The following is a 26,838-nucleotide window of genomic DNA, read 5'->3' as shown; positions in this document are numbered from 1 at the left end:
AGGTCTCCAGTCAACTCAGCATAGTGTCAACCCACAGTTCATGCGTGTTTAATAGTTGAGAATTTAATAAAATGGAGTTGCATTTATTCAAGTGTTAGAAGCCTGTCTCTCTCTCTGCTACAGTAAACGCAGTCCTCGCAGACCCAGCTTACCCAACACATCATGGTACCAGTGAGTTATGTTTGAGTTTGACGGATCCACCTTGAGATAGTCTACCTTTGACCAGCGATCAGCCATCGGTAACATGGTCAGCGTCCGCCCTCCCTGCCACTCTGCATCGCCGGCAACCTCGGTGTGAACTGGAAGATTTTTAAGCAGACGTTTCAGCTGTATCTTGAAGCCATCGACCTCGAGGCCGCATTGGTTACCAGAAAGATTGCCCTCTTCCTCTCCACAGCCGGGGACCACGCTATCCACATTTTTAACTCCCTCACGTTTGCTGAAGGTGAGGACAAGACAATGTTCAAAACAGTCCCGCTGAAGTTCGACAGCCACTGTGACATCGAAGTCAAGGAGAGCTTTGAATGCCACGTGTTCCAGCAGAGTCTTCAGGGTAAGGATGAACCTTTTCAGTCCTTCTTAACCCATCTCCGTAACCTCGCGCAGTCCTGCAACTGCGGCTCCACTTCCGACTCTATGGTCCGCGACCAGATCGTTTTCGGGGTCCATTCCGATCTGCTTCGCCAGCAACTCCTCAAAGTTAAGCAGCTCACCTTCACCATTGCCATTGAAACTTGCGTCCTACATGAGCACGCTAATGACCGGTACTCCCATATCAAGGCGGCAGAGACGGCGCGGCAAGACCGCCACGATGCGGAGCAGGTGCAGGCCGTAAAACAGCTCCAGGGCCTGAGTCTGGATGAGGGCGGCATTTTTGCGCGATTTTCCCGGGCTCCTGCTCATGTGCACAACGACCGAGGGGACGGCGAGGCCGAGGATCGAACTGCGCGTGTGCGCATATCTTTCAACCGCACCGTGCATGCGCAGTGGCGCACGGAACGTCCTGACATCGGCGTCATGACGTGCAACAACTGTGGCTCCGCCCACTCAAAGTGGCAATGTCCCACGAAATCTCGACGCTGTCTCCAGTGTGGCAAGCTTGGCCACTACGCAGCCCTGTGCAGATCTGCTCAACTGCCCACCACACAGCGATCCCAGCCGCAGCGCAGGAACGTCCGGTCAGTGCGGCAACCCGTTGCAGACTCCGACATGGTTCCTGATCCCGACACCGAGGGACTCACATCCCCATTCCGGGTGGGCATCATCACCAAGCATACGATGCTTTCCAAAAAAAAGGCTAATCCACTCCCAGTGCTGAGCATTGATCCGGACGACGAGTGGTGTGCCACCCTTACGGTCAACGAATCTCGCATACGCTTCAGGCTGGACACCGGCGCTTCAGCGAACCTCATTTCGATGTCTGACCTGGATACCATCCACGCCAAGCCGAGCATTCTTCCATCGGCTTGGCAGCTCATCGACTACAATGGCAGTGCCACTGCTGCCAGTGGCTCATGCCAGCTTGTGGTTTCTCATCGTTCCTCAAGAGCCGCCCTGCGTTTTGAAATAGTAGCGTCCAACAAATCTTCCTTGCTCGGTGCTCAGGCCTGCAAAATCCTGAATCTTGTGCAGCGGGTTCACTCCATGTCACCCGCTGAGGGCATCAGCCTCGCCAGATGCCAACTTTCAAACCCAATTAGATAACATCGTAGCATGATACCACAGCGTCTTCAAGGGTATGGGCACACTCCCCTACACATACAAGGTATGTCTGAAACCGAATACCACACCCGTGGTTCATGCACTGCGTCGGGTGCCGGCACCCCTTAAGGACCGCCTCAAGCAGCAGCTGCAAGACCTCCAGGACCAGGGCGTCATTTCTAAGGTCACGGAACCCACGGACTGGGTTAGCTCCATGGTTTGTGTCAAAAAACCGTCAGGGGAACTTCGCATTTGCATCGACCCCAAAGATTTGAATCGTAACATCATGAGGGAACGCCACCACATCCCTAGGCGAGAAGAGCTCACTAGCGAAATGGCTGACGCCAAGTTATTTATGAAGCTAGGTGCCTCCAAGGGGTTTGGGCAGATACTGCTAGACGCATCCAGTCGAAAGCTCTGCACTTTTAACACCCCATTTGGTCGTTACTGTTACAACCGGATGCCCTTTGGCATCATCTCCGCCTCGGAGGTGTTCCACCGAATAATGGAACAAATGATGGAGGGCATCGAGGGGGTGCGAGTGTACGTCGATGACATCATTGTCTGGTCCACAACTCCTTAGGAACACATCGATCGCCTCAAGCGAGTGTTCCATAGGATCCACAAGCATAGCCTCTGACTCAACAGAGCCAAGTGCTCATTCGGTCAAGCAGAAATAAAGTTCCTCAGTGACCATATTTCGCAGTTCGGTGTGCAGCCAGACGCAGAAAGGTGTCGGCGATCAATGCTATGAAGACACCGGAGGACAAGAAGGCGGTCCTCCGCTTCCTAGGGATGGTCAACTTCCTTGGGAGGTTTATCCCCAACTTCGCATCTCACACCACAGCTCTCCGCAATCTTGTAAAAAAAAACACCGACTTCAAGTGGCTCCCCGCTCATGAGCGAGAGTGGCGTGAGCTCAGGGTGAAACTCTCCTGCCGTTTTTCGATCCTGCCAAGGAGACGAAGATCTCCACCGACGCGAGCCAGGCTGGCATTGGGGCAGTACTCCTCCAGCGCGATGAATCCGCATCCTGGGCCCCAGTCGCATATGCATCGAGAGCCATGGCCCCTACTGAGCAGCGATATGCTCAAATCGAGAAAGAGTGCCTGGGCCTCTCACGGGGATTAACAAATTCCATGATTACGTGTATGGACTCCCCAAGTTTACGATCGAAACGGACCACAGGCCACTGGTTCACATCGTACAGAAGGACCTCAATGATATGACGCCACGCCTACATTGTATCCTCCTCAAACTCCGACGCTATGATTTTGTCCTGGTCTACACCCCGGGGAAGGAGCTCATTGTGGCCGATGCACTCTCTCGCTCCATCACCACGCCGTGTGAGCAGTCTGACTTCGTCTGCCAGATCGACGCCCATGTTGAGTTCTGCGCATCCAACTTTCCGGCCTCTGACGAAAGGGTCGTGCAGATTCGTCAAGAGACGGCCAGGGATCCTTTACTCCAATGGGTCATGCGCCATCTCACAGATGGTTGGCAGAAGGGCCAGTGCCCGCAGTTCTACAATATAAAAGACGACCTGGCAGTGGTCGATGGCATACTAATGAAACTGGACAGGATAGTAATACCACAGAGTATGCGCGAGCTCGTCCTCGGCCAACTCCACGAGGGTCGCCTGGGGGTGGAAAAGTGTCGCCGGCGAGCCTGAGAGGTAGTATATTGGCCTAGCATCAATGACGACATCGCCAACACTGTCCTAAATTGCCCAACGTACCAACGGTTCCAGCCGGCTCAGCCGAAAGAGACTTTGCAGCCGCATGAACTGGTGTCGTCCCCATGGACCAAGGTTGGCATTGATCTCTTCCACGCAAAAGGAAGGGACTACGTCCTCCTCGTGGACTATTTTTCAAATTACCCTGAGGTGGTCAGACTGCATGACCTCACATCAGCAACAGTTATCATTGCGCGCAGACACCTTTGCACGTCATGGCATTCCACTTACGGTCATGACAGATAATGGCCCATGCTTCTTCAGTCAGGAGTGGACGGGTTTTGCCCGATGGTACAATTTCATGCACGTTACTTCAAGCCCCCACTATCCCCAGTCTAATGGGAAAGCAGAAAAAGGGGTACACATTGTAAAATGACTGTTGTGTAAAGCTGCTGATTCGGGTTCAGATTTTCACCTGGCACTGCTAGCCTACAGGGCGACTCCTTTGTCTGCTGGCCTGTCCCCAGCACAGCTGCGGACGACGGTGCCAGCTATCCACGTCCCGGACCTTGACAATTTTCCGGTCCTGCAAAGAAGGCAACTGTCTCGGGCCCAATGCAAGTCGGCCTATGATGCCCAGGCCACAGATCTCCCTGCTCTGGTCCCTGCTGATCGAGTTTGTGTTCAGCTACCTGATGGTAGCTGGTCTGCCACAGCTGTGGTGGTCAAGCGAGTGGCCCCCAGATCATTTCTCGTTCGCATGCATGAGGGCTCTTTTCTTCACCGTAATAGGCGGGCACTGCGGCTGCTTCCACGCTCGCCACCTGAACGTGATGTCCCGCTTCGCCTGCTGATTCCTCAGGATACACCCTTTCAAGAGGTCACCGATCTACCGTTTCTTTTGCCACCGTCTACGTTGGACGCAGCTCTACCCATTCCAGTGCAGGCGGGCCCTGACCCACCCTTGAGGCGGTCAACCAGAATTTGTCGCCCGCCACAGAGACTGAACTTATAGACTGAATGTTGCATTGCCTTGTGCTTCGTTTACACATCTGTACATATTGTTTCTTCCTAATTTGTTGTAGGCACTCTATCTGCACTAGACACCTTCCCAAGTAAATACGTTCACGTATTTTGTATATAAGTCAGCTCCTACTCATGTAAATACGCTCACATACTTTGTACATAATCATGCTCATACATGGTGATCTTATCTCCTCCAGTGGTCATCCATACATGTCGGCGCAGTTACTGACCCCTAGTTCGTTTGTGGTTAGAAGTCTGTCCAGTAGGGAATGGCCTAGTGGTTGGAACGTTGCTGTCTCCTTGCTGAGGAAGTTCATGTATTGCAACTCGTTCCCTTTTGGGAGCTATAGCTTGTATATTAGTTCCACTAGGGCCTCTGTTCTGCCTTATGTGTATAGGTCCCCTACTGTCAGCGTCTTGTCTCCAGCTTTTGAAGGAGGTGTCCAATGCCACCGGGTGAATAGATGTTTTTTGCAGATGGGGGTCAGGGCGGACATTACTACTAGTCCATAGTGTTATCGGAGTTGGTTCCATGCTCTGAGCCTGGCCACTACCACTGAGTTTTTCGAGTACTTGGCTGGGGTGAATTAGAGTATGGTTGTGGCCAGTGTGCAGAGGGATGTCCCCATTCCGGAACTTTCCTCCATTTTTACCCAGTCTGCTCCCAGGTCTTTTACCCAGCTCCGTACTCTCTCTGCGGTGGCTGCCCTGTGGTAGTGGTGGAAGTTCGGGAGGTCTTGGGGGTGAAGATCATGAGGGATCTGAAGAGAAAGAGGAACTTGGGCAGTACACACGAGGAGCAGGTCATCTGCATAGAAGGAAACTGTGCTCTCTGTCTCCCCTCTGGATGCCTCTCCAACTCTTCGCCGATCTGAGAGCGATGGCTAGTGGCTAGATTGCAATGGCAAATAGCAGTGAGGATAAGGGACATCCGTGCTTCGTGCCTCGGTGTAACCCACAGTACCCAAGCTATGCCGTTCGTCCACAGGCTCACCATGGGAGTGCTGGACAGTAGTTTCACCCATGAGATGAATCCTGGCTCAAACACAAACTGTTCTAGAACCTCCATGAGGTACTTCCATTCGACTCTGTCGAAGGGAGATGATCATGCCTGGTGTCTCTTCCCGTCATAATCACATTCGGCAGGCGTCTGATATTCACTGTTATTTGCCTGTGCTTGACAAAGCCCATCTGATCTTCCACGACTACCTCCATCACGCAACTCTCCAGTAGCCTTGCATGACCATCACCAGGACTTTGACGTCACTGTTTAGGAGTGAGATGGATTTGTACGTGCTGCAGGTCTTTGTCTATTTTAGGGATCAGCAATTTCAAGGCCTCTGCGCACGGCGGCAGGGTCCCTTCTCGACAGCGAGGCATTAAACATCTCCTGCAGGTGCAGGACCAGTGCTGTGCAAATTTTTTATAGAAGTCCAGACCTGGTGCCTTCCCCGATTGCATGGAGTTGATGCTCTCCTTGACTTCCCTCAGCCCTAATGATGCTTCCAGGCCCCGTCTCCCTTCCTCCACCATAACCGGCATGTATCAGGGGCTGGTTTAGCACAGTGGGCTAAATAGCTGGCTTGTAAAGCAGACCAAGGCCAGCAGCGCGGGTTCAATTCCCGTACCAGCCTGCCCGAACAGGTGCAGGAATGTGGCTACTAGGGGCTTTTCACAGTAACTTCATTTGAAGCCTACTTGTGACAATAAGCGATTTTCATTTCATTTCATCAGTTTAAAGTCAAGCCATTTGGAATGAAGAATGAGCCAGCAACGTTCCAAAGATTAGCCAACAAGGTAATTTCTGGACTAAACAATTGTGCAGTGTATATTGATGATTTGGTGGTGTTCAGTCAAACATGAAAGAGCATTTGGAACATTTAAAGGAATTATTTGATTGACTACAGGAAGTTGGTTTGGTGGTAAACTTGGCTAAAAGTGAATTTGTGAAAGCTCAAGTCACATTCTTAGGCCATACAATTGGACATGGTCAGATGGCCCCATGGAATGTGAAAAAGAAAGCTAATGGGGAGTTCCAATACCATCAACAAGGAAAGAACTTCTGAGATTTCTGGGCATGAGTGCTTTCTACCGGAAATTCGTGCCAAATTTCAGCAGTGTGGTTGTTCCACTGACTGAACTTCTGAAAAAGCCAAGGAAATTTCAATGGGCACCGAAATGTCAGGAGGCATTTGATCATCTGAAAACTGTGTTAACCACTCCATCAGTGCTGATGACACCTAATTATGCCAAGTCATTTAAGGTGGCAATTAATGCGTGTGCTGTACTGTTGCAGGAAGACAATGAAAGAATCAAAAGGCATGTTGATTATTTTTCTCAGAAACAAAATATTCATCAAAAGAAATATTTGACCATCAAGAAGGAGACATGAACCTCAGTGTGGCTTCGGGACATGACGGAGTTCCTGTATTTGGAGACGGTTATGCTTACCTTCAAGGGAGCGATTGAGGGGTTCCACAAGAGATGGGGCCTGTTTATTCTTCACTTTAAAGAGTTGGTTACCGTCAGCTGCTAGAAGAGGGGGAGGGTTGGAGGGGTTAGGGATGGGGGGGCTATTCTTTGAGTTATTGAGGTGTTGGTTGGTAGAGTGTGGGGCGGGTTTCTGTTAGTCTTCTTATTTTGCAGTGTTTTGTTTTATTTGTAAAATGTTAACATATTAGAAACCGAATAAAATGATTTCAACAGAAAATGAGGTGACATGGGACTGGATTCTCTGTTTCTGAGGATAAGTGCCGGCGCGAATGGAGATTCCGCGGGACGTTCACATCAGGAAAATCGCCGTGAACCCCTCACCGATTCCAGTACCAGTGAGGGGCTAGCACCAGCGTCACGTCGACGTGGGTGGACCAGAACAGATTGTTGGTGATGTTTCCACCTCGGAATTTGAAGCTGTCCACCATCTCAATCTCGGCACCATTGATACAGACAGGGGCGTGGACGACACTTCACTTCCTGAAGTCGATGACCAGCTCCTTAGTTTTGCTGACATTGAGGGAGAGATTGTTGTCATTGCACCATTCTCTATCTCCCTCTTGTACTCTGGCACGCCATCGTTTGAGATCTGACCCACTATGGTCGTGTCATCAGCAAACTTGTAGATGAAGTTGGAGCTGACATTTTTAATTTTCCCCGAGAAAGTTGACGAACGGCTGCCACCTCCGGGAGAACCCTAACATTGACCCTTTTAAGGCAAACTTTATTTTCTCAAGACTGAGAAACCCAGCCATGTCAATAACCCAGGTCTCTACACTCGGGAGCTTCGAGCCCTTCCACATTAATAAGATCCGTCTCCGGGCTACCAGGGAGGCAAAGGCCAGGACATCGGCCTCTTTCGCCCCCTGAACTCCCGGATCTTCCGACACTCCAAAGATCGCTACCTCCAGACTGGGCACCACCCGTGTTTTTAGCACCGTGAACATTGCCTTAGCAAAACCCTCTGAGCTTCGGGCATGCCCAAAACATGTCGACATGATTTGCTGGGCTTCCCGCGCACCTCACACACCTATCCTCTATCCCGAAAAACTTGCTCATCCTAGCCACTGTCATGTGTGTCCGGTGGACTACCTTAAATTGTATCAGGCTAAGCCTGGCACATGATGAGGATGTATTAACCCTGCTTAGGGCATCCGCCCATAGACCCGCCTCTATCTCTCCTCCTAGCTCGTCCTCCCACTTGCCCTTAAGCTCCTCCACTGGAGTTTCCTCCGCCTCCGAAAGCTCCTGGTAAATATCTGATACCTTCCCCTCTCCCACCCAGGTACTGGAGACTACTCTATCCTGTATCCCTCGTGGCAGCAGCGGAAAGGCTGGCACCTGTTTTCTCAGGAAGTCGCGCACCTGCAAATACCTAAAACCATTCCATGCTGGCAATTCAAATTTACCCTCCAAGGCTTTCAAGCTGGGAAAGCTCCCATCTATAAATAGATCCACCATCCTTCTAATTCCTGCCCTCTGCCAACTCCGGAACCCGCCACCTAGCCTACCCGGTACAAACCTGTGGTTGTTATAAATCGGGGTCCAAATCGATGCTCCCTCCACTCTCTTATATCTCCTCCACTGCCCACAGGTCCTCAGAGCCGCCACTACCACCGGACTTGTGGAGTATCGGGCCGGCGGGAATGGCAGAGGTGCCGTTACCAATGCTCCCAGACTTGTGTCGTTCCATGACGCCGCCTCCATCCGCTCCCATGCCGACCCCTCCCCCACTACCCACTTCGTGATCATGGCTATATTAGCCACCCAGTAGTAATTGCAGAAGTTCAGCAGCGCCAACCCACCCTCCTCCTGACTGCGCTCCAGCAATACTTTCTTCACTCGCGGGGTTTTACTCGCCCACACAAAGCCCAAAATAATCTTATTCACCCATTTGAAAAAGGCCTTTGGGATGAAGATGGGGAGGCACTGAAAGACAAACAGAAATCTGGGGAGGACCGTCATTTTCACGGTCTGTACCCTCCCTGCCAGTGATAGCGGAAGCATGTCCCATCTCATAAAGTCCCCTTCCATTTATTCTACCAACCGGGGTTGGTTTAACTTGTGTAGTATCTCTTATTTCCGGGCCACCTGGATTCCCAGATATCAAAAGCTCTTCCCTACCATTCTAAGCAGTAGCTCTCCCAGTCTCTTTTCCTGTCCTCTTGCCTGGATCGCAAATATCTCGCTTTTCCCCATGTTATTTCACGATTTTCTTCACCGGATCTTCCCGCTTAAGTTTCTGCTTGTATGCCGGGAGGAGGAGCACTGTCTTGTGGTCTGATTTTCCAAAATGTGGTTGGTGGATGGAGCGGTAGGCACCCTTGATAGTTGTGTAGCAAGGGACAAGAATGGGACAGGACATTTGTTGGTGGAATTTTGGCAGAACATGTTTGAGGTTGGTCTGGTTGAAGTGCCTGGCCACAATGAACAAGGCCTTCAGATATTCCGTTTCCAGGTTGTTTATAGCGGTGTACAATTCATCAAGCGCCTTCTTCACTTCCGCCTGGGGTGGAATGTAGACTGCTGTGGTGATGGCAGAAGTGAACTCTCCAGGAAGGTAGTATGGGCGGCATTTCACAGTCAAGTATTCCAGGTCCGGGGAGCAGTAGTTCGTCAGGGTTTCCACGTCTGAGCACCAGGAGATATTCATGAGGAGGTAAACCCCTCCAACCTTTGTCTTGCCAGAGGACACCGTGTGGTCAATCTGGTGAATTGAGAAGCCCTCAGGTTGTATGGCACAGCTGGTGAGGCATGAGTGAGCCATGCCTCTGTGAGACAGATTGCACAACAGTCTCTCACTTCCCTCTGAGAGGTGAGTCTAGTGTTAAGCTCGTCCAGCTTGTTTACGATCACTTGGACGTTTGCTAGAAGCATGCTGGAGAAAGGGGTCTTGAAACCCCGTTTTGCGGGAAACCCCCTACAAACTTGTTTCGGGAGAGCCGCGTTTTGGGGGAACCCCCTATAAACATAATTTTGATCCAAACATAAAGTATTTCCATTCAATCATAACCCATAGAATTTCAATATTCCAAACCTTTTTCCATTCAATCACAACCTATAGAATTCCAATAGCACAAACCATTTCCCATTCAATCACAACCTATAGAATTCCAATAGCACAAACCCCTTCCCATTCAATCACAACCTATAGAATTCCAATAGCACAAACCCCTTTCCATTCAATCACAACCTATAGAATTTCAACAGCATGAACCCCTTCCCATTCAATCATAATCCATAGAATTCCAATAGCCCAATCCCTTTCCATTCCATTCTATTAAATACAATTTCAATTGGCCTAGCTTCTCATTCAATCCATCATGCAGAATGCTAACAAATGAAACCCCTTCACATTCAATACATTACATAGAATTCCATTAGACCAAACTATTTCCCATTCACCTGCCTCCATTGTGCATAATTCAGTGGGCAAAACCATTTTCTATTCATCCCCATTATATAGAATTCCAATACCAAACCGCTCTCCATTCACTCCTATTGTACATAATTCATTGTGTCACTTCATTGTGGTATAGAAATTATGTAGAGAAATTGGCTCCAAATATATTTTAATACCATGCAATAACTCTGAACCATGTGCTTTCACTAAGTGAATAGTGTAAACAGTTGTACTTACGGTTCATCCCAACATCATGGTAGGTCAGAATCGCCGGGCGGTTTCCTTTTGGTGCGCCACGGATCACCACATGCAACATCCCATAGGGGGTTTCAATGTCATGCTCCTGTTGAGGATCAATAAAAGTGGAAATCAGTGACTGGAAATGCCTCTTTTTGCCCACCACTCAAAAGTTGGTGATTGTACTGACCCACATTCTGTAATCTCTTGCAAAAGTAGTCAGCAATTAGTTAGTTGGTGGTATTTTTTTTTGTTCGTTCTTGGGATGCGGACATCGCTGTCTGGACCAGCATTTGTTGCCCATTCCTAATTGCCCTTGAACCGAGTGGCTTGCTGGACCATTTCAGTGGGGGGCAGTTAAGAGTCAACAGCATCGCTGTGCGAATCTGGAGTCACATGTAGGGCAGACTGGGTTAGGACGACAGATTTCCTTCCCTGAAGGACATTAGTGAACCTTTGGGTTTTTTCAACAATCGACAATGTTTTCAAGGTCATCATTGACTTCCAGATTTTTATTAAATTCAAATTTCCCCATCTGCATTAGATTGGATGTCTGGATTACTGTTCCAGCGACAATGCCACCACGACACCATTTCCCCCATAAATCTTGAGAATTGCTGAAAAAAGAGACATGCCGTCAAAGCTTTTTGTTCTGATAAGTCCAAGACAAAAGCCTTTCAGTAGCTGGAATTCTCTGGCTGTTCGCTGGCGGTGGGATTTGCTGGTCCTGCCAGGATCGCAGCCCCACCTGTGGGTTTCCCAGCGGCGTGGGATGGCTTCAATAGGAAATCCCATTGACAATGGCGGGAGTAGAGAACCCCGTCAACAGCAAATGACGCACCGCCTCCCAGCGGCGAGAAACACACGGCTGGGAAGCCGAAGAATGCTGCCCAGTGTGTCTCTTTTCTCAGCAATAATCAGCAATTGTTTACAGACTCCTTCTTATCCATACAGATTTTCTATCACATACCTCATTAAATCAGGAGTGACTGTGATAACCCTCACAAGGACCACGGGGAATCGCTGATGGATCTCCCAGTGAGCTTTGTAGAATCTGACTTCCTGTGGAGAGCAGGCGGAGGCCCGCCAAGCTTGGGCTCGTTAGCAGGACCTTTAAACGTAGCTCTCAGACCCAGACCTGCACTTCTCAATAGTCGTGGGCTGAGGCGTTTCTTGAGTGTGTTTTCAGTTTAAAATAAACCAATTTGGCTTTTCACTCCACGCCTCCTGGAATTATTACAGTGACTATACAGACTCGTCTCCTTCAAATACCCCTAATAAAATTAATGATTACACAAATCCGCCTCTTGCAATGCACCACCATATATCCAGCCCCATTAATCAGGGCAGCAGTGAGAAAGCGGCAGGGTCCCATCCGCCATCCTCTCACCTGATTAAATGAATCCACCACAACCATATTCTGCCCAATATATATTAATATGTATCACAGTGTGAATGGGCATGGGTATGGTGGGGCTGGTTTAGCACAAGGCTAAATAGCTGGCTTTGAAAACAGACCAAGGCAGGCCAGCAGCGCAGGTTCAATTCCTGTACCAGCCTCCCTGAACAGGTGCCTGAATGTGGCGACTAGGGGCTTTTCACAATAACTTCATTGAAGCCTACTTGTGACAATAAGCAATTTTCATTTCATTTTCATATAATCACTAACTCCTCCCTCCTAATTTTTAATGCACCAGTTATTGTAAAGTCTATCCTCTCAATACATCCATTATAATATTATTCATTGATGGTATAATACATCAGCTAATTACACACACACTCATTGAAAGTACACTCACCCCAACATAAATATATATAAATAACTTGTGATAGCCAAAGTCATTATTATAAATGCACACTGACAATGTAATAAATGCAGTCATATTATCAAACAAAATCATTTATACTGTATTAAATACATGCAAAATTATAAGATAAAGGAGGAATAAATATGCTCATACTGTCACAAGCAAGCAATCTGTCATAGATGCCCACTCACACTGTGATACATATTAATACATATTGGGCAGAATATGGTTGTGGTTGATTCATTTAATCAGGTGGCAGATGGGACCCTGCCGCTTTCTCACTGCTGCCCTGATTAATTCCTAGATACACCGGCAATGCCAAGATTCAGAGATCGGGGTGCCACATTTACAGGTGCCCCCTGGCATATCATTCCTACCACGGACAAGGGGAACACCTACCCATCCCCACACACAGAAGGGCAACCCTTCCCACCTCTAAAGGTTCAGGGCACTACTCCCTCTCTACAAAAACATCAGGGTGAACCGACCACCCTTCCCACTCACTGGCAGTACTAAGTTTCTTGCTTTTTATAGGATATATCAATGATTTTGACTTAAAAATAGGAGGTGTAATGGAGAAGGGGGTAGTGTCGCCGATTTGTGGGGTGATTCTGGGGGAGGATAAGGTAATGCTGGAGGGGATTAAGGCAAAATGGGAGGAAGCGTTGGAGGAGGGTATGGAGGACGGGTTGTGGTGTGAGGTGCTCTGGAGGGTGAATGCCTCACCTTTGTGCGTGAGGTTGGGGCTGAAACAGTTGAAGGTGGCATATGGGGTGCAAGTCACAAGGACGAGGATGAACTGACTCTTTGAGGGTGTGAAGGATGTTTGTGAACACTGGGGGGCGGGGGGGGGCACAAATCACGTTCATATGTTTTGGTCCTGTCCAAAGTTGGAGGGTTATTGGAGGGAGATCGTCAAGGTAATCTCGAAGGTGGTGCACGTGAGACTCGAACCAGGTCCCCTAGAAGCCATGTTCAGGGTGTCGGATCAGCCGGGGTTGGAAGCGGGTGCGGAGGCAGATGTGTTAGCCTTCGCCTCGCTGATCGCCCGAAGGCGGGCCCCTGTTGGGGCAGAGGTCAGCTTCTCCGCCCTGTGCCTCGGTGTGGTGGGAGGACCTGCTGGAGTTCTTCACGCTCAAGAAAGTGAAGTTCGAGTTGAGGGGGAGCATGGAAGGGTTCTACAACTCATGGGCCTTGTTCATCTTGCATTTTCAAGAATTGGATGGCATTGAACATGGGGAAAGGGGTGTTGGGTTTGAATGTATAGGTTATTGCTGATTATGTATGGGTTAATGGTGGATTCCTGATTCTTTTGTGTTTTGTATTTAAAATGTTGGGGGCTGTTTGGGGGTAGGTGGGATAGAGGGATTGTTGGTCAGGGGTTTGCCATTGTATTTTTTACTGTTGATTATTTGTTCGTGGGTGTAAATTTGATAGAAATGTGAAAAAGGAGAATAAAAACATTTTTTTAAAAAAGGAGGTGTGATTTAGAAGTGTGCAGATGATACAGAAATTGGTCACATAGTTGATAGTGAGAGAGAAAGCTGTGGAATACAGAAAGATGTCAACGGACTGGTCAGGTGAGCAGAAAGGTGGCAAATGGAGTTCAATCTGGAGAACTGTATGATAATGTATTTTGGGAAGGCAAACAATCCAAGGAATTATACTATAAATAGTAGGATACCAACAAGTGTAGAGGAACAAATGTATTCCCACACATCACTGAATGTCATAGGACAGGTAGATACATTTTCAAAAAGACACACATGTGGCGGGATTCTCTGGTTACCGATGCCGAAATCGCGTTCGGCAATCGGCCGGAGAATCCCCGTTTGCCCCACAATCGGGGGAGTCGGCGCTTTTGCAATGCTCCGCCCCCTCGAAAATGGCGTACAAGTACGTCACAGGCCATCAGGACGGCCTCAGAACGTCACCCGAGGCCCTCCCCCGATGATCCACACCAATTTCTCAAAAGAGTATTAGCTTCCCTTCTGCTGCTCTTTAGCTTTTCATTTCATTCTCGGCTCTGTACCGACGTCATATTTTGTCTGCACACCACATCACCTCTTCGTACACAGATAAAACCTCATTAGTTTGACAGCGGAGGGGTGAAGGCAAGGACTCATACCCTTGACATGATAATAGGGAATATAAGCCTTTCAGCTCAATGGTGTGAAACCTCAGTGTTTTTTAAACACCATCTTTGGTACATCCACACTCTCTTGATATTTTATTTCCAATTTTCTCTTGCCTCTCTTTTTTTAGTGATGGTACTGCCTGGGGGTGGGTGGCAGCAGTTCCACAGGGGTGGGTATACTTGAGTACTCATTTATGAAGCCAGATGGTGAGTTTTGGTCAATACCCTGGCATTACAGCCTGACCTATGCCTACAACAACATGAACTCACTTCCAGCAGAACTCATCAGCCATATTGCTGGCTAGTCTCAGCATAGAGCAGAGTTGGGGCTTTTCCTATATTACAACAGTAATTATACGTCAAAAGTGCTTCACTCATGGAGTGCTCAGAACACTCTTCACTCTCTTTGTTTAGATTTCATATTCATCATTCTCTTATCACCAACTTTCTTTCCTTATGTGGTCGGCACGGTGGCACAGTGGTTATCACTGCTGCCTACAGTGCTGAGGACCTGGGTTTGAATCCCGGCCCCTAGTCACTGTCCGTGTGAAGTTTGCACATTCTTCCCGTGTCTGCATGAGTTTCACCCCCACAACCCATGGATGTGCAGGGTAGGTGGATTGGCCACGCTAAATTGCCCCTTAATTGGAAAAAAAATAATTGGGTACTCAAAATTTAAAAAAATGCTTTCTTTCCTTATATCCTCTCACATATCGATCTATTCTTCCCAAGTTAGAATTGCAGGTCTCTGGGGCAGCAGGGTGGCACAGTGGATAGCACTGCTGCCTCACGGCGCCGAGGTCCCAGGTTCAATCCCGGCTCTGGGTCACTATTTGTGTAGAGTTTGCACATTCTCCCCTTGTCTGCGTGGGTTTCGCCCACACAAATCAAAGATGTGCAGGCTAGGTGGATTGGCCACGCTAAATTGCCCCTTATTTGGATTGGGTACTCTAAATTTATTTTAAAAAAGAATTGGAGATCTATCTAGCAGTTACCCTTTATATGTTGACATCTGATTATAAATATTATAAACAAATACGGACTTCCGCTAGCGAGATGTAGGTGGAAGTCGCAGGTGGCTCCCGCTGGTGTTGTCATTTTTTGGCCCTTTTCACCCAGTTTTGGGGAAGCTTTTATAAGAGTTGTCTTCAGTAAAGTTGTGGGAATTAGAGGATGTCGAAATCCCAACAAAAGAATACGGCACGAAGCGGAATAAATGCTAGTCCGCCTGTGGGTCTGAGTTTGGTGCGAGGAAAGATAGCGGGAGCAAGCCTGCCGGGCAGGGCTGTGCCCATTACAGTGGACACGCTGGCCGAGGTGCTGGTTGTGGAGTTTAAGCGGCAGTTTGCCAAGCATTTTGAGTGCACGGGAAAGAGATGGTGGGAACGCTCAAACAGCTGGTGGAGGACATGCTAGCCCCGAGTAAAATACCTGTCCTACCCATCCCCTTCTTAACCTGACCTGGTCCGCCACCTTCAGGTGTGTCTCTTGGACCATCGCCACGTCTGCCTTCAGTCCCTTCAAGTGCGTGCACACTCGAGCCCTCTTCACCGGCCCATTCAGGCCCCTCACGTTCCACGTTATCAGCCGGATTGGAGGGGCTTTCACCCCCCCCCCTGCCGACTAGCCATCTCCTTTTCTGGGCCAGTCCCGTGTCCGCGTCTCCCTCGCCCTCCAGTCTCCCAGCCGCGAGACCTCCGTCCCGACCACCTCTTCTGTGTCCCATTCCCTTTCGGCCAGTGCAGCAGCAACCCTTTCCCCCCCCCTTCCCTCCCCTTCCCCTCCCCCCGCTAGACCCCTGTCTAGCTTTTTTGCTCCCCCCATATCACTCCCGTAAGTCAGCTGACACCTGCTGACCCCGGCTTCCCCCGCCGTCCCTTTGACCCCCCCCCCCGTGTGGGAATCTCCCAATCAATCCTTCGTTCCCCTTCCCGCGCGCGGGAGAAAAACCCCGTGCTTTCCAAAGCTTGCCCCGCCCCCTCTGGCGCAGCTCCTGTCGCGGCCTAGTCTCTCTCCCCCAGCTCATATAACATTTCCTGCGCGTGATTGACCCCCTATATACAACAACCATCATACTTCAACCCTTAAACACCCCTCACTCTCACAAACCCTCAGTTAGAGTCCAACTTTTCGGCTTGTATAAAGGTCCATGCCTCTTCGGACGTTTTGAAGTAGTAATGTTGGTCTTTGTATGTGACCCACAGTCGCGGTGGCTGCAGCATTCCACATTTCACTCCTTTCCGATGCAACACCGCTTTGGCCCGGTTGAAACCCGCTCTCCGCTTGGCAACCTCCGTGCTCCAGTCCGGGTATATTCGGATCTCTGCATTGTCCCACTTGCTGCTCCGCTCCTTATTGGCCCATTTCAGGACCCTCTCTCTGTCCGTAAACCGGTGAAATCTCACCACCATCGCCCTTGGCGGCTCAGTTGCCTTGGGCTTCCTCGCCAGCACCCGGTGCGCCCCGTCCAGGCCTTGTAAAATATGTCATGGCGGCAGAATCTCCGGATCAAGGAACTGCCTGCGGGGCTGGAGGGCTAGAGGCCGACCGAGTACTTTTTGGGGATGTTCGGCAGGTTGTTGGGGAAGGACGTGAACACCTCCCTCTTTGAGCTGGATGGGGCTCATCGGTCGCTCCGGACGAAACCAAAGACAAATGATCCACCAAGGCCCGTGATAGTCTGTTTTCACAGCTATCAGGTGAAGGAAGAGGGTCTTGTGATGGGCCAAGCAGAATCGAGAGGCGAGCTGGGAAGGCAGTGGTATTCGTATGTACCAGGACGTTACGGCGGAACTGGCGAGATGGCCTTTAATAGGACTAAGGCAGCGGTGTACAAGAGTGATGTGCGGTTCGGGGTGGACTACCCACGAAGCTGAGAGTTACGTATAATGTTGGTCTTTGTAGTTGGTATGTGGGGGGGAGGGGCCTCTGGTGGGGGCCACCATGCCAGCAAACTTAAGTTGGCTAGTGAATGGGAGCGAGATGGGGTAATCCATTATTAAGGAAGTAGTGGCGGGACAATTAGAAAGTCATAACACAATCAAGCAGAGTCAACATGACTTTATTAAAGGGAAATTATGTTTGAGAGATTTATTACAGTTATTTGAGAATGTAAGAAGCACATTGGATAAAGGGGAACCACGAGATAGGCCTTGTTGCGGTCGAGCAAAATGAAGCCGGTGAATAGCGGGAGAGGCCAAAAACGAGAACCGCGATGCAACCAGCCTGCTCCCTTAGGCGAAATTGGGATCCCGCCGTAGCATGGTGAGAAACCAATTATCACCACTTAAGCACTATTTCCATAAATTAACCAATAGTCAATGGCCTTCCGTGATCCAGCGGCCTCCCAGCAGTGGTCAAACCGGCACCAATTAGTACTCTTTTTTAAAAATGTGAACCTGGCGGAAGGGCTGCTGCAGGGATCCGAGAAGGTGAGCAGCCATCTTCATTCACCGGCAAAGAGCCTGGGGGCACTGGCTTGTTGCCCTTGTGCTTGGAAGGGGGTGAAAGGGCAGCCGTGGGAGGGGGGATCCAGTCTTACTTGGGGTGGTCCACCATGGGGTTGGGGTTATTGGAGCTGGGATGGAACCGCGCGTGGCTCCGCCATGCCAAACCCTAGATCGTGTGTAACCGTTTCGGGGGCCAACCTTTGTAATGCCTGTCTGCCCCCACCGACCACCCTTAACCCCCACTGAACGCGGAGCCTTCTGGCTGTGCAGCTGAAGGAAATTGTTAATAGGGAATTGGCAATCGTAGTTAAGTGAGCACTTCACACATCTCATGTTCATTCCCGTGGGTGAGCCTGTATTGTAGCATGTGGGTGTTATTGCCTAGCATCCCAGTCAGGCCGTGATGCCTGGTCACTCTGCCTGAACACTGCGGGTTGCAACACCACACACACAGCAGCCAAGATCCGGACACACACACACAGGGCCTGGGCCCAAGCCCTGGGGACATGTCCGCAGCCGAACGATGGGTGAGTGCAACGGGGAGGGAACCAGCGCCCAGTCCAGGTAACGTGATGTGCAGGGGTACAGAATCTAGGGTCCGGTGGGCAGGGGCTCCCACTGTGGTCAAGTGTGTGTGGGTAGGGCTTGCTGGTTGTAGGGAGGAGGAAGACATCATTGGTTGTCAGTCTCAAACCCTCTCCCAATTCCTTCCAAATATTGAACGGTATGGACGATATCCTGGACCCCTCGGAACTTGCCGTAGTGGTGCTGCAGGCAGTCCGGGCAGCGATGATGGCTTGGCCGCGTCCTATTTGAAGAGGGCGAGGATGAGGGACTCCCTGGCCCGCAGGGCTTGCTACCTCCAGCCTCCAGCAGGTCAACCAGTTCTACCCTGGGATCGTCCTCCGGCCCCTGTTGGTCCGGTGTCTCTTTGTCATCCTCGTCCTCCTTGGAAGTGGCCACAGGTTCCTCATCCTCCAGTACATTGCCCCGCTGCTATGCCAGGTTGTGGAGGACACAGCAGATCATCACAGAGTGGGTGACTCCCCGAGGCGGTGTACTGCAGGGAACCACCAAAGCATTTGAGGCATCAAAACCACATTGTGAGTAGTCCGATGCATCACTCTATGATAGCCCGGGTGGCCACATGGGCCTCATTTTATCGGGTCTCCAGCCTCCATACTTGCGTAACTAACCAGATCCTAAGTGAGTAGCCCTTACCCTCAAGAGCCAAACCACCATCCTGGAGTGGTCCTCGAAGAGGCTGGGGAATTCTGACTGCCCCAGGATGTAGCTGTCATGCACACACCCTGGGAAGCATGCACACATGTGCATGATCTTAAGGTGGTGATCGCACAGGACCTGGATGTTCAGGGAGTGGAACCCCTTCCTGTTGATGAAGGGCACTCCCAGATGGCCTGGTGAGCACAAGACGACATGGGTGCAGTCTAACGGTCCCTGGACCTAGGACATTCTGGCGATGGCGGAGAATGCTGCTGCCTGGGCATCTTGTTGGGCTTAGTCCGTGTGAGTGTGTATAATTTTCTGCCTGGGTAAACAGGGCATCTGTGACCTGTCGTCACTGACTCTACCTGATGTGCAACTGCAACTGTGTGGTGCTCACCAGAATGTGCCCCTGAAGCCTGACCATTAACGTTGCCTACTGAAGTGCATGCCTCTGCATGAGTGGAGGGTGGGGGTGACAGCTGTGACGCACCTATGGTGGCACCCTCTGAAGTGTTCTCATGGGAGGCAGGGGGGATTCAGACCGGATGGGCCGCGTCATTGGCTAGAGATGCTGATGGAGAATGGACATGTATCAGCGGCCTCTGCCATTTCCTCCCAGGCAGCGCTGGCTGCACTGTGGCTTACCCTCCAGGATGCTCGAGGAACAGAACATCCCTCCTTGGCCTCAACAGTTTCTATGAGCTTCTCCAGGTCTGCATCCCCGACTCGTAGGGCTGGTCGTCTCAGCGCCATAATTGATAGTTGAGTGGGGTTGGCTGTTGTCATGTGAGAGTACCTTTAAGAAATGGAGCTGCTCATGTTACTGGAGTGATGTCAGAGTGTGGGTGGAGCTGAGCTCTACTTCTGCTTTTTAGTTTCAGTCTGAAAAAGCTTGGGTGTGTCTGTGTTTTTCAGTGAGCTGCATCTGAAGTTTAAACAAAGAGCTGTACTGTTGATCTCTGCCATCCAAAGACTATCTATGGATCATTTGGTGAACCCAGAATTGTAAAAGGTCTCAGTATTGAATGTAAACCTAATGTGCTCCTGTTTGAAGGTTTGTTAAGTCTTTTGGATGTTAAAAGGACAGCTTACAAGGTTACTTAGTGTTGTAGTCTTTGGGGTTGTATTTGAATTAATGGTTGCTTAGATGTTCACTGTTTGTTTTAAAAAGGTTAACTTGCGTTCATAGAAGAAACATTGTTTTGTTTTAAAGAAATACTTGTCCATTTTCTGCTGTACCACACCTGTAGAGTGGGCCGTGTGCTCCCCATACCACAACCTATTAAAAGTTGTGCGTCAGGTGAACTCCATGATACACTTTGGGGTTCTCTAAACGCTGGCCCATAACAATTGGGGGTTCGAGGGGGATAAAAGTCTCTCTATTGGATTGGCTTAGTGAACTTAAAGACAGTGAGGGGTGAGCATATTGTGCTTGCTTTTCAGGTGTGGTATTTTAGTTTAAGTGGGGAGTGTGTTGTGGACAATGGCTCTTTCAGAGGCTCAGGAGTTTTTGGGGGTGGAGACGGTCACACGCAATACCTTACGACCAGAGACTAAAAGCAGACTGTTAGATTTGGCAAAAACATTGCAGTTAACATTACCTGACAAAATGTGAAAAGATGAGGTAATTATGGCCGTGGCTAAGCATTTAAAGTTGCCCGAGATACAGTCTGACTCATTAGAAATTGCAAAGATCCAGTTGCAGATTAAGCAACTTGAACATGAAAAAGAATTAAAGCAGCTTGAATATGCAATGAGAGAAAAAGAAAGAGAAAGGGAGATACAGATCGGGGAAAAAGAAAAGGAGAGAGAAGAAAGAAACAAAGAAAGAGTAGCCTTAGCAGAACAAAAGAAAGAGATAGAGAGGAAAGAGAAAAAGAGAGAGAGTTTGAACTTCAGAAAATGGCTATGAAACATAACAGTCAGTTAAAATTGGCATACGTAAAGGGAAACCTACAGTTGGATGATAGTGATGAGGATAGTGAGAAAGAGCGTCAAAGGCGAAGGCTTGGTGGGGATCTATTTAAATATGTCCAAGCATTGCAAAGGTTTGACGAGACGGAGGTAGAAGCCTTTTTCATTTCATTTGAGAAGATAGCTAAACAAATGAAATGGCCAAAGGACATGTGAGTCTTACTGATTCAAACAAAGCTGGTAGGTAGGGCTAGTGAAGTGTTTGCATCACTACCGGAGGAGGTATCTGAGACGTATGAGGAGGTGAAAAGATCCATCTTAGGTGCATATGAACTAATGCCTGAAGCTTACAGACAAAGGTTGAGAAATTTACGGAAAGAATTTGGTCAAACATACATGGAGTTTGAAAGGATCAGAGTAATTTTGATAGGTGGATAAGGGCTTTGAAAATAGACAAAACGTATGAAGCTCTCAGAGAAATTATACTTTTGGAGGAGTTTAAGAATTCAATTCCTGATGTAGTGAGAACTCATGTGGAAGAGCAGAGGGTTAAAACTGCGAGATTAGCAGCAGAAATGGCAGATGATTATGAATGAGTTCATAAATCAAAGCTTGGTTTCCGACATCAATTTCAGCCTGTGAGGGATAGAAACTGGGCACATGAGAAATACTCAAGTGGGAAAGGTAAAGGTGATCTGATGGGAGATAATAAGGAGAGTGTACCTCAGATTAAAAAAGAAATCCAAGAGAGTGGAAGAGACATCGAAAGTTTCAAATGTTTTCACTGTAATAAACTAGGCCATATAAAGTCGCAGTGTTGGTGGTTGAAGAAAAGCACTGGGAAGGCTGATGTGGTAAAACAGGATAAGACAGTGGGGTTTGTTAAAGTGGTAAAGGAAAGCCCAAGTGAAGCGAAGGAGGTGCAAATGTTTGTACAGCCTGATCAAGAGGTGATTAATAAGAAGGTGCCAGATTTCTTTAAAGAATTTACTTGTGTGGGTAAAGTTTACTCATGTGTATCAGGAGGAGCAGATAAAGAAATCACAATTTTAAGAGATACGGGAGCTAGTCAATCTTTAATGGTAAGAGATGAGGAGTTATGTAGTTTGGGAAGAATGTTGCCAGAAAAGGTGGTAATATGTGGAATTCAGGGTGAGAGTAGTGTTCCATTATATAAGGTAAGGTTGGAAAGTCCAGTGAAGAGTAGTGAAGTGGTAGTAGGAGTAATAGAGAAACTATCTTGTCCAGGAATACAGTTTATCTTGGGTAATGATATCGCTGGATCGCAAGTGGGAGTGATGCCCACTGTGGTTGATAAGCCAGTGGAAAATCAGACAACTGAAGTGTTGAATATCCTGGGATTTTTCCGGATTGTGTAGTAACAAGGTCGCAAAGTCACAGGTTAAGACAAGAGGAGAAATCAAGGAGTGAAGATGAAGTTGAAGTGGAATTATCAGAAACGATTTTTGATCAGATGGTTGAAAAAGAACAAGAACAGATGGAGGATGATGCGGATATTTTTAGTTCAGGAAAATTGGCAGAGTTACAACAGAAAGATGTAGAAATAAAATGGATGTATCAGAAAGCATATACGGAAGAGGAATCTGAGTGTGTACCAGAGTGTTATTACTGTAAAAGTGATGTCTTGATGAGAAAATGGAGACCTTTACATATGCAGGCGGATGAAAAGTGGGCAGAAGTTAATCAAGTAGTATTGCCAGTAGGGTATAGAAAGGAGGTGTTGCGTGTTGCACACGAGGTAGCAGTGGGAGGTCATTTGGGGATAAGGAAAACTCAAGCTAAAATCCAGAAACATTTTTATTGGCCTGGACTACATAAAGATGTAGTTAAATTTTGTCAATTATGTCACACATGTCAAGTGATAGGGAAACCTCAAGCAGTGATAAAACCAGTGCCCTTAATACCCATTCCAGCATTTGAGGAACCTTTTACAAGGGTCCTAATTGATTGCGTAGGACCGCTTCCTAAAGCGAAAAGTGGGAATCGATATCTTTTGACTATAATGGATGTGTCTACTACGTTTCCAGAGGCCATTCCAGTACGTAATATTACAGCTAAAAAGATTATGGAGGAGTTACTCAAATTCTTTACTAGATATGGACTACCCACAGAAATACAATCGGATCAAGGATCAAATTTTACCTCAAGGTTATTCAAAGAAGTAATGGATAGCTCAGAAATAAAACAATTTAAATCAACTGCGTACCATCCAGAAATGCAGGGAGCGTTAGAAAGGTGGCATCAGACATTAAAGACAAGGTTGAGGGCTTATTGTCAAGATTATCCAGAGGATTGGGATAAAGGAATTCAATTCGTACTGGTTGCAATTAGGGATGTACCTAATGAGTCAGCCAAATTTAGTCCTTTTGAACTAATTTTTGGTCATGAGGTAAGAGGACCACTTAAATTGATTAAGGAAAGATTGGTGGGTGAGAAATTAGAAATTACATTATTGGATTACGTGTCAAATTTTAGGGAACGATTAAATACAGCAGGTGAATTGGCTAGACAACATTTAAAGTTGCACAACATGTGATGAAACAGGTAGCGGACAAGAAATCCAAAAGTTGTAGTTTTGCCAGTGGAGATGAAGTTTTAGTGTTGTTACCAGTGGTAGGTGAGCCTTTAAAAGCAAGGTTTTGTGGACCTTATCAGATTGAAAGGAAATTAAGTGAAGTGAATTATATGGTCAAAAACACCAGATAGAAGGAAGACTCACCGAAGGTGTCATGTGAATATGCTTAAAAGGTACTTTGAAAGGAAAGGCGCAAAAAAGGAGGTTTTAATGATTCTAACTCAAAGTGACGAACCAAATCCAGATGACTGTGAATTTGACATACCTCAAATTAAATTGGAAAACGAGGATGTTTTTAAGAATTGGGATAAATTGTTGAGTTACCTTCCAGAGGAATAACGAACTGACCTGAAAGAATTATTGATATCACATGGGCAAGTTTGTAGAGATAAATTGGGATGCACTAAAATGGCTATACATGATGTAGATGTGGGAAGTGCTGTTCCAATCAAACAACATCCATACAGACTTAACCCTTTAAAATTGGCACAGGTTAACAAAGAGATTAAAAATATGCTTAAAAATGGCATAATTGAAATGGGTTGCAGCCAATGGAGCTCACCCATAGTGATGGTGCCTAACCTAGACGGTACCCAACGGTTGTGTGTGGACTATAGAAAGGTTAATGCAGTTACAAGAACGGACTCTTATTCTATTCCACGGTTGGAGGATTGCATTGAGAAACTGGGACAGTCCGCTTTTATTTCCAAATTGGATTTACTTAAAGGTTACTGGCAGGTACCTTTATCCGAAAGGGCGAAGGAAATTTCAGCTTTAGTGACTCCAGATGGTATATACCAATTCAAAGTTATGGCATTTGGCATGAAAAACGCCCCAGCCACATTTCAACGGTTAACTAACACAGTCGTTTCAGGATTACCCAATTGTGCGGTATACATCAACGATCTGGTAATTTTCAGCCAAACATGGAAAGAACATGTAAAACATCTGATAGAGTTATTCGATCGACTTCAGGAGGCAGGTTTGGTGATAATCCTAGCCAAAAGTGAATTTGGAAAAGCCCAAGTCACTTTCCTTGGCCATACAACCGGACAGGGTCGAATGGTCCCACTGGATGTGAAAACAAAAGTTATTGGGGAGTTTCCGATACCCTCGACACGACGGGAAATAATGCGATTTCTTGGTATGAGTGGATTTTACCGGAAATTTGTCCCAAATTTTAGCAGTGTGGTCGCTCCACTGATGGGCTTGCTCAAGAAGCATAACAAGTGGAGTGTCAACAGGCATTTGACGGCCTGAAGGCTGTGTTAACCAATGCTCCTGTGTTGGAGAATTACAAGGGACTCTGTGATCAGATTGAACTAAAGTATCTGACTCTAAAGGGAAATGCTGAGGCGTAGATAAATGGACAGATCGTGGAGACCTTCGTGTTCAAAGAGACTGTCAATCGAGAAGGAGTTTCAGTTGGAGGAAGAAGAACGAGAAAAAAAAATGGACTATATTATTATACCTGTATGCGTGTGTTGTTTTTTTGAAACAAACAAGTATATTTACTGCGTGCATTTCTTAAAGGATAGTGCAACGGTGGAAAATGAAACCACCTTGAAGTTGATGGTTTTTTTTTCTTGGGGGGAGGTGTCATGTGAGAGTACCTTTAAGAAATGGGCGTTTAAGAAATGTACCTTGAAGAAATGGAGCTGCTCGAGTTACTGGAGTGATGTCAGAGTGTGGGTGGAGCTGAGCTCTACTTCTGCTTTTTAGTTTCAGTTTGAAAAAGCTAGGGTATGTCTGTGTTTTTCAGTGAGCTGCATCTGAAGTTTAAACAAATAGCTGTACTGTTGATCTCTGCCATCTAAAGACTATCTATGGATAATTTGGTGAACCCAGAGTTGTCAAAGGTCTCAGTATTGAATGTAAACCTAATGGGCTCCTGTTTGAAGGTTTGTTAAGTCTTTTGGATGTTAAAAGGACAGCTTACAGGGTTACTCAGTGTTGTAGTCTTTGGGGTTGTATTTGAATTAATAGTTGCTTAGATGTTCACTGTTTGTTTTAAAAAGGTTAACTTGCGTTCATAGAAGAAACATTGTTTTGTTTTAAAGAAATACTTGTCCATTTTCTGCTGTACCACACCTGTAGAGTGGGCCGTGTGCTCCCCATACCACAATCTATTAAAAGTTGTGGGTCAGATGAACGCCATGATATACTTTGGGGTTCTCTAAACCCTGACCTATAACAATGTGCAAGAGCAGTTTATGTGCTGCTCTACGTTGCTAGTGGGGTGCTGGCGAGCGCATCCCGTCCAATTGGCTGGTAAACTTTGATTTGTGGCTTGAAGCCCGTGGGGCCTCCTTAAGTGGACCAATTAATGTTGATTGCGGTGACGGTCTCGCCAGGCCGAGTGCTGGGAAGTTCGCGGCAGTTCCCGCTCACTACCGCACATAGAAACTTGTCCATTGAATAGAGGCTATAGTGAATTGGGATTTCCAAAAGGTGCCACATAAATTGTTAATCTACAAGATAAGAGCCCATGGTCATAGAATTTACAGTGCAGAAGGAGGCCATTCGGCCCAATGAGTCTGCACCAGCCCTTGGTAAGAGATCCACACTTAAGACTTCCACCCCATCCCTGTAACCCAGTAACCCCACCTAACCATTTTGGACACTAAGGGCAATTTAGCATGGCCAATCCACCTAACCTGCACATCTTTAGACTGTGGGAGGAAACCGGAGCACTGCGAGGAAACCCACGGGGACAATGTGCAGACTCCGCACAGACAGTGAGCCAAGCCGGAAATCGAACCTGCAAACCTGGAGCTGTGAAACAACACTGCTAACCATTGTGCTACAGTGGAGGTGATATGTGAGCATGATAGAGGATTGGCTAAGAAATAGAAAGTCAGGATAAATGGGTCATTTTTAGGTTGTCAAAATGTAGCTAGTGGGTGTCACCCTATCAGGGCTGGGCCTCAACTATTTAAAATCTATTTTAATATATTGAATGAAGGATTAGAGCGTATTGTAGCCAAATTTGCAGTTAATACACAGATTATTAGGAAAGCAAGTTATGAGGAGGATCTATTGATTCTGCAACAGGATATGGATAAAGTGATAACATTTGGCAGATGGAATATAATGTGGGAAAATAAGAGGCCATCCACTTTGCAGGAAGAACAGAAAAGCAGAATGTTATATAAATTGAGAGAGACTACAG

At 47.6% G+C, this 26,838-nt stretch overlaps 1 protein-coding gene across 5 annotated transcripts in view; it reads right to left on the bottom strand.

Annotated features, from left to right (window-relative positions):
* The window catches only part of ndrg4 (NDRG family member 4), a 336,617-nt gene that overhangs the window by 141,776 nt on the left and 168,003 nt on the right, over positions 1 to 26,838 (bottom strand). For all 5 annotated transcript variants that reach the window (XM_072518539.1, XM_072518536.1, XM_072518537.1 and 2 more), the window contains one exon: positions 10,536 to 10,641. In XM_072518539.1, coding sequence (XP_072374640.1) covers positions 10,536 to 10,641 — 106 coding nt within the window. The remainder of the gene's footprint in view (positions 1 to 10,535; positions 10,642 to 26,838) is intronic.

Source organism: Scyliorhinus torazame, chromosome 10 (assembly GCF_047496885.1).
Source record: "Scyliorhinus torazame isolate Kashiwa2021f chromosome 10, sScyTor2.1, whole genome shotgun sequence".
In the NCBI taxonomy this organism is placed as follows: domain Eukaryota; kingdom Metazoa; phylum Chordata; class Chondrichthyes; order Carcharhiniformes; family Scyliorhinidae; genus Scyliorhinus; species Scyliorhinus torazame.
Note: the sequence above shows the minus strand (reverse complement) of the source record. Positions and strands in the feature narration are given on the sequence as shown.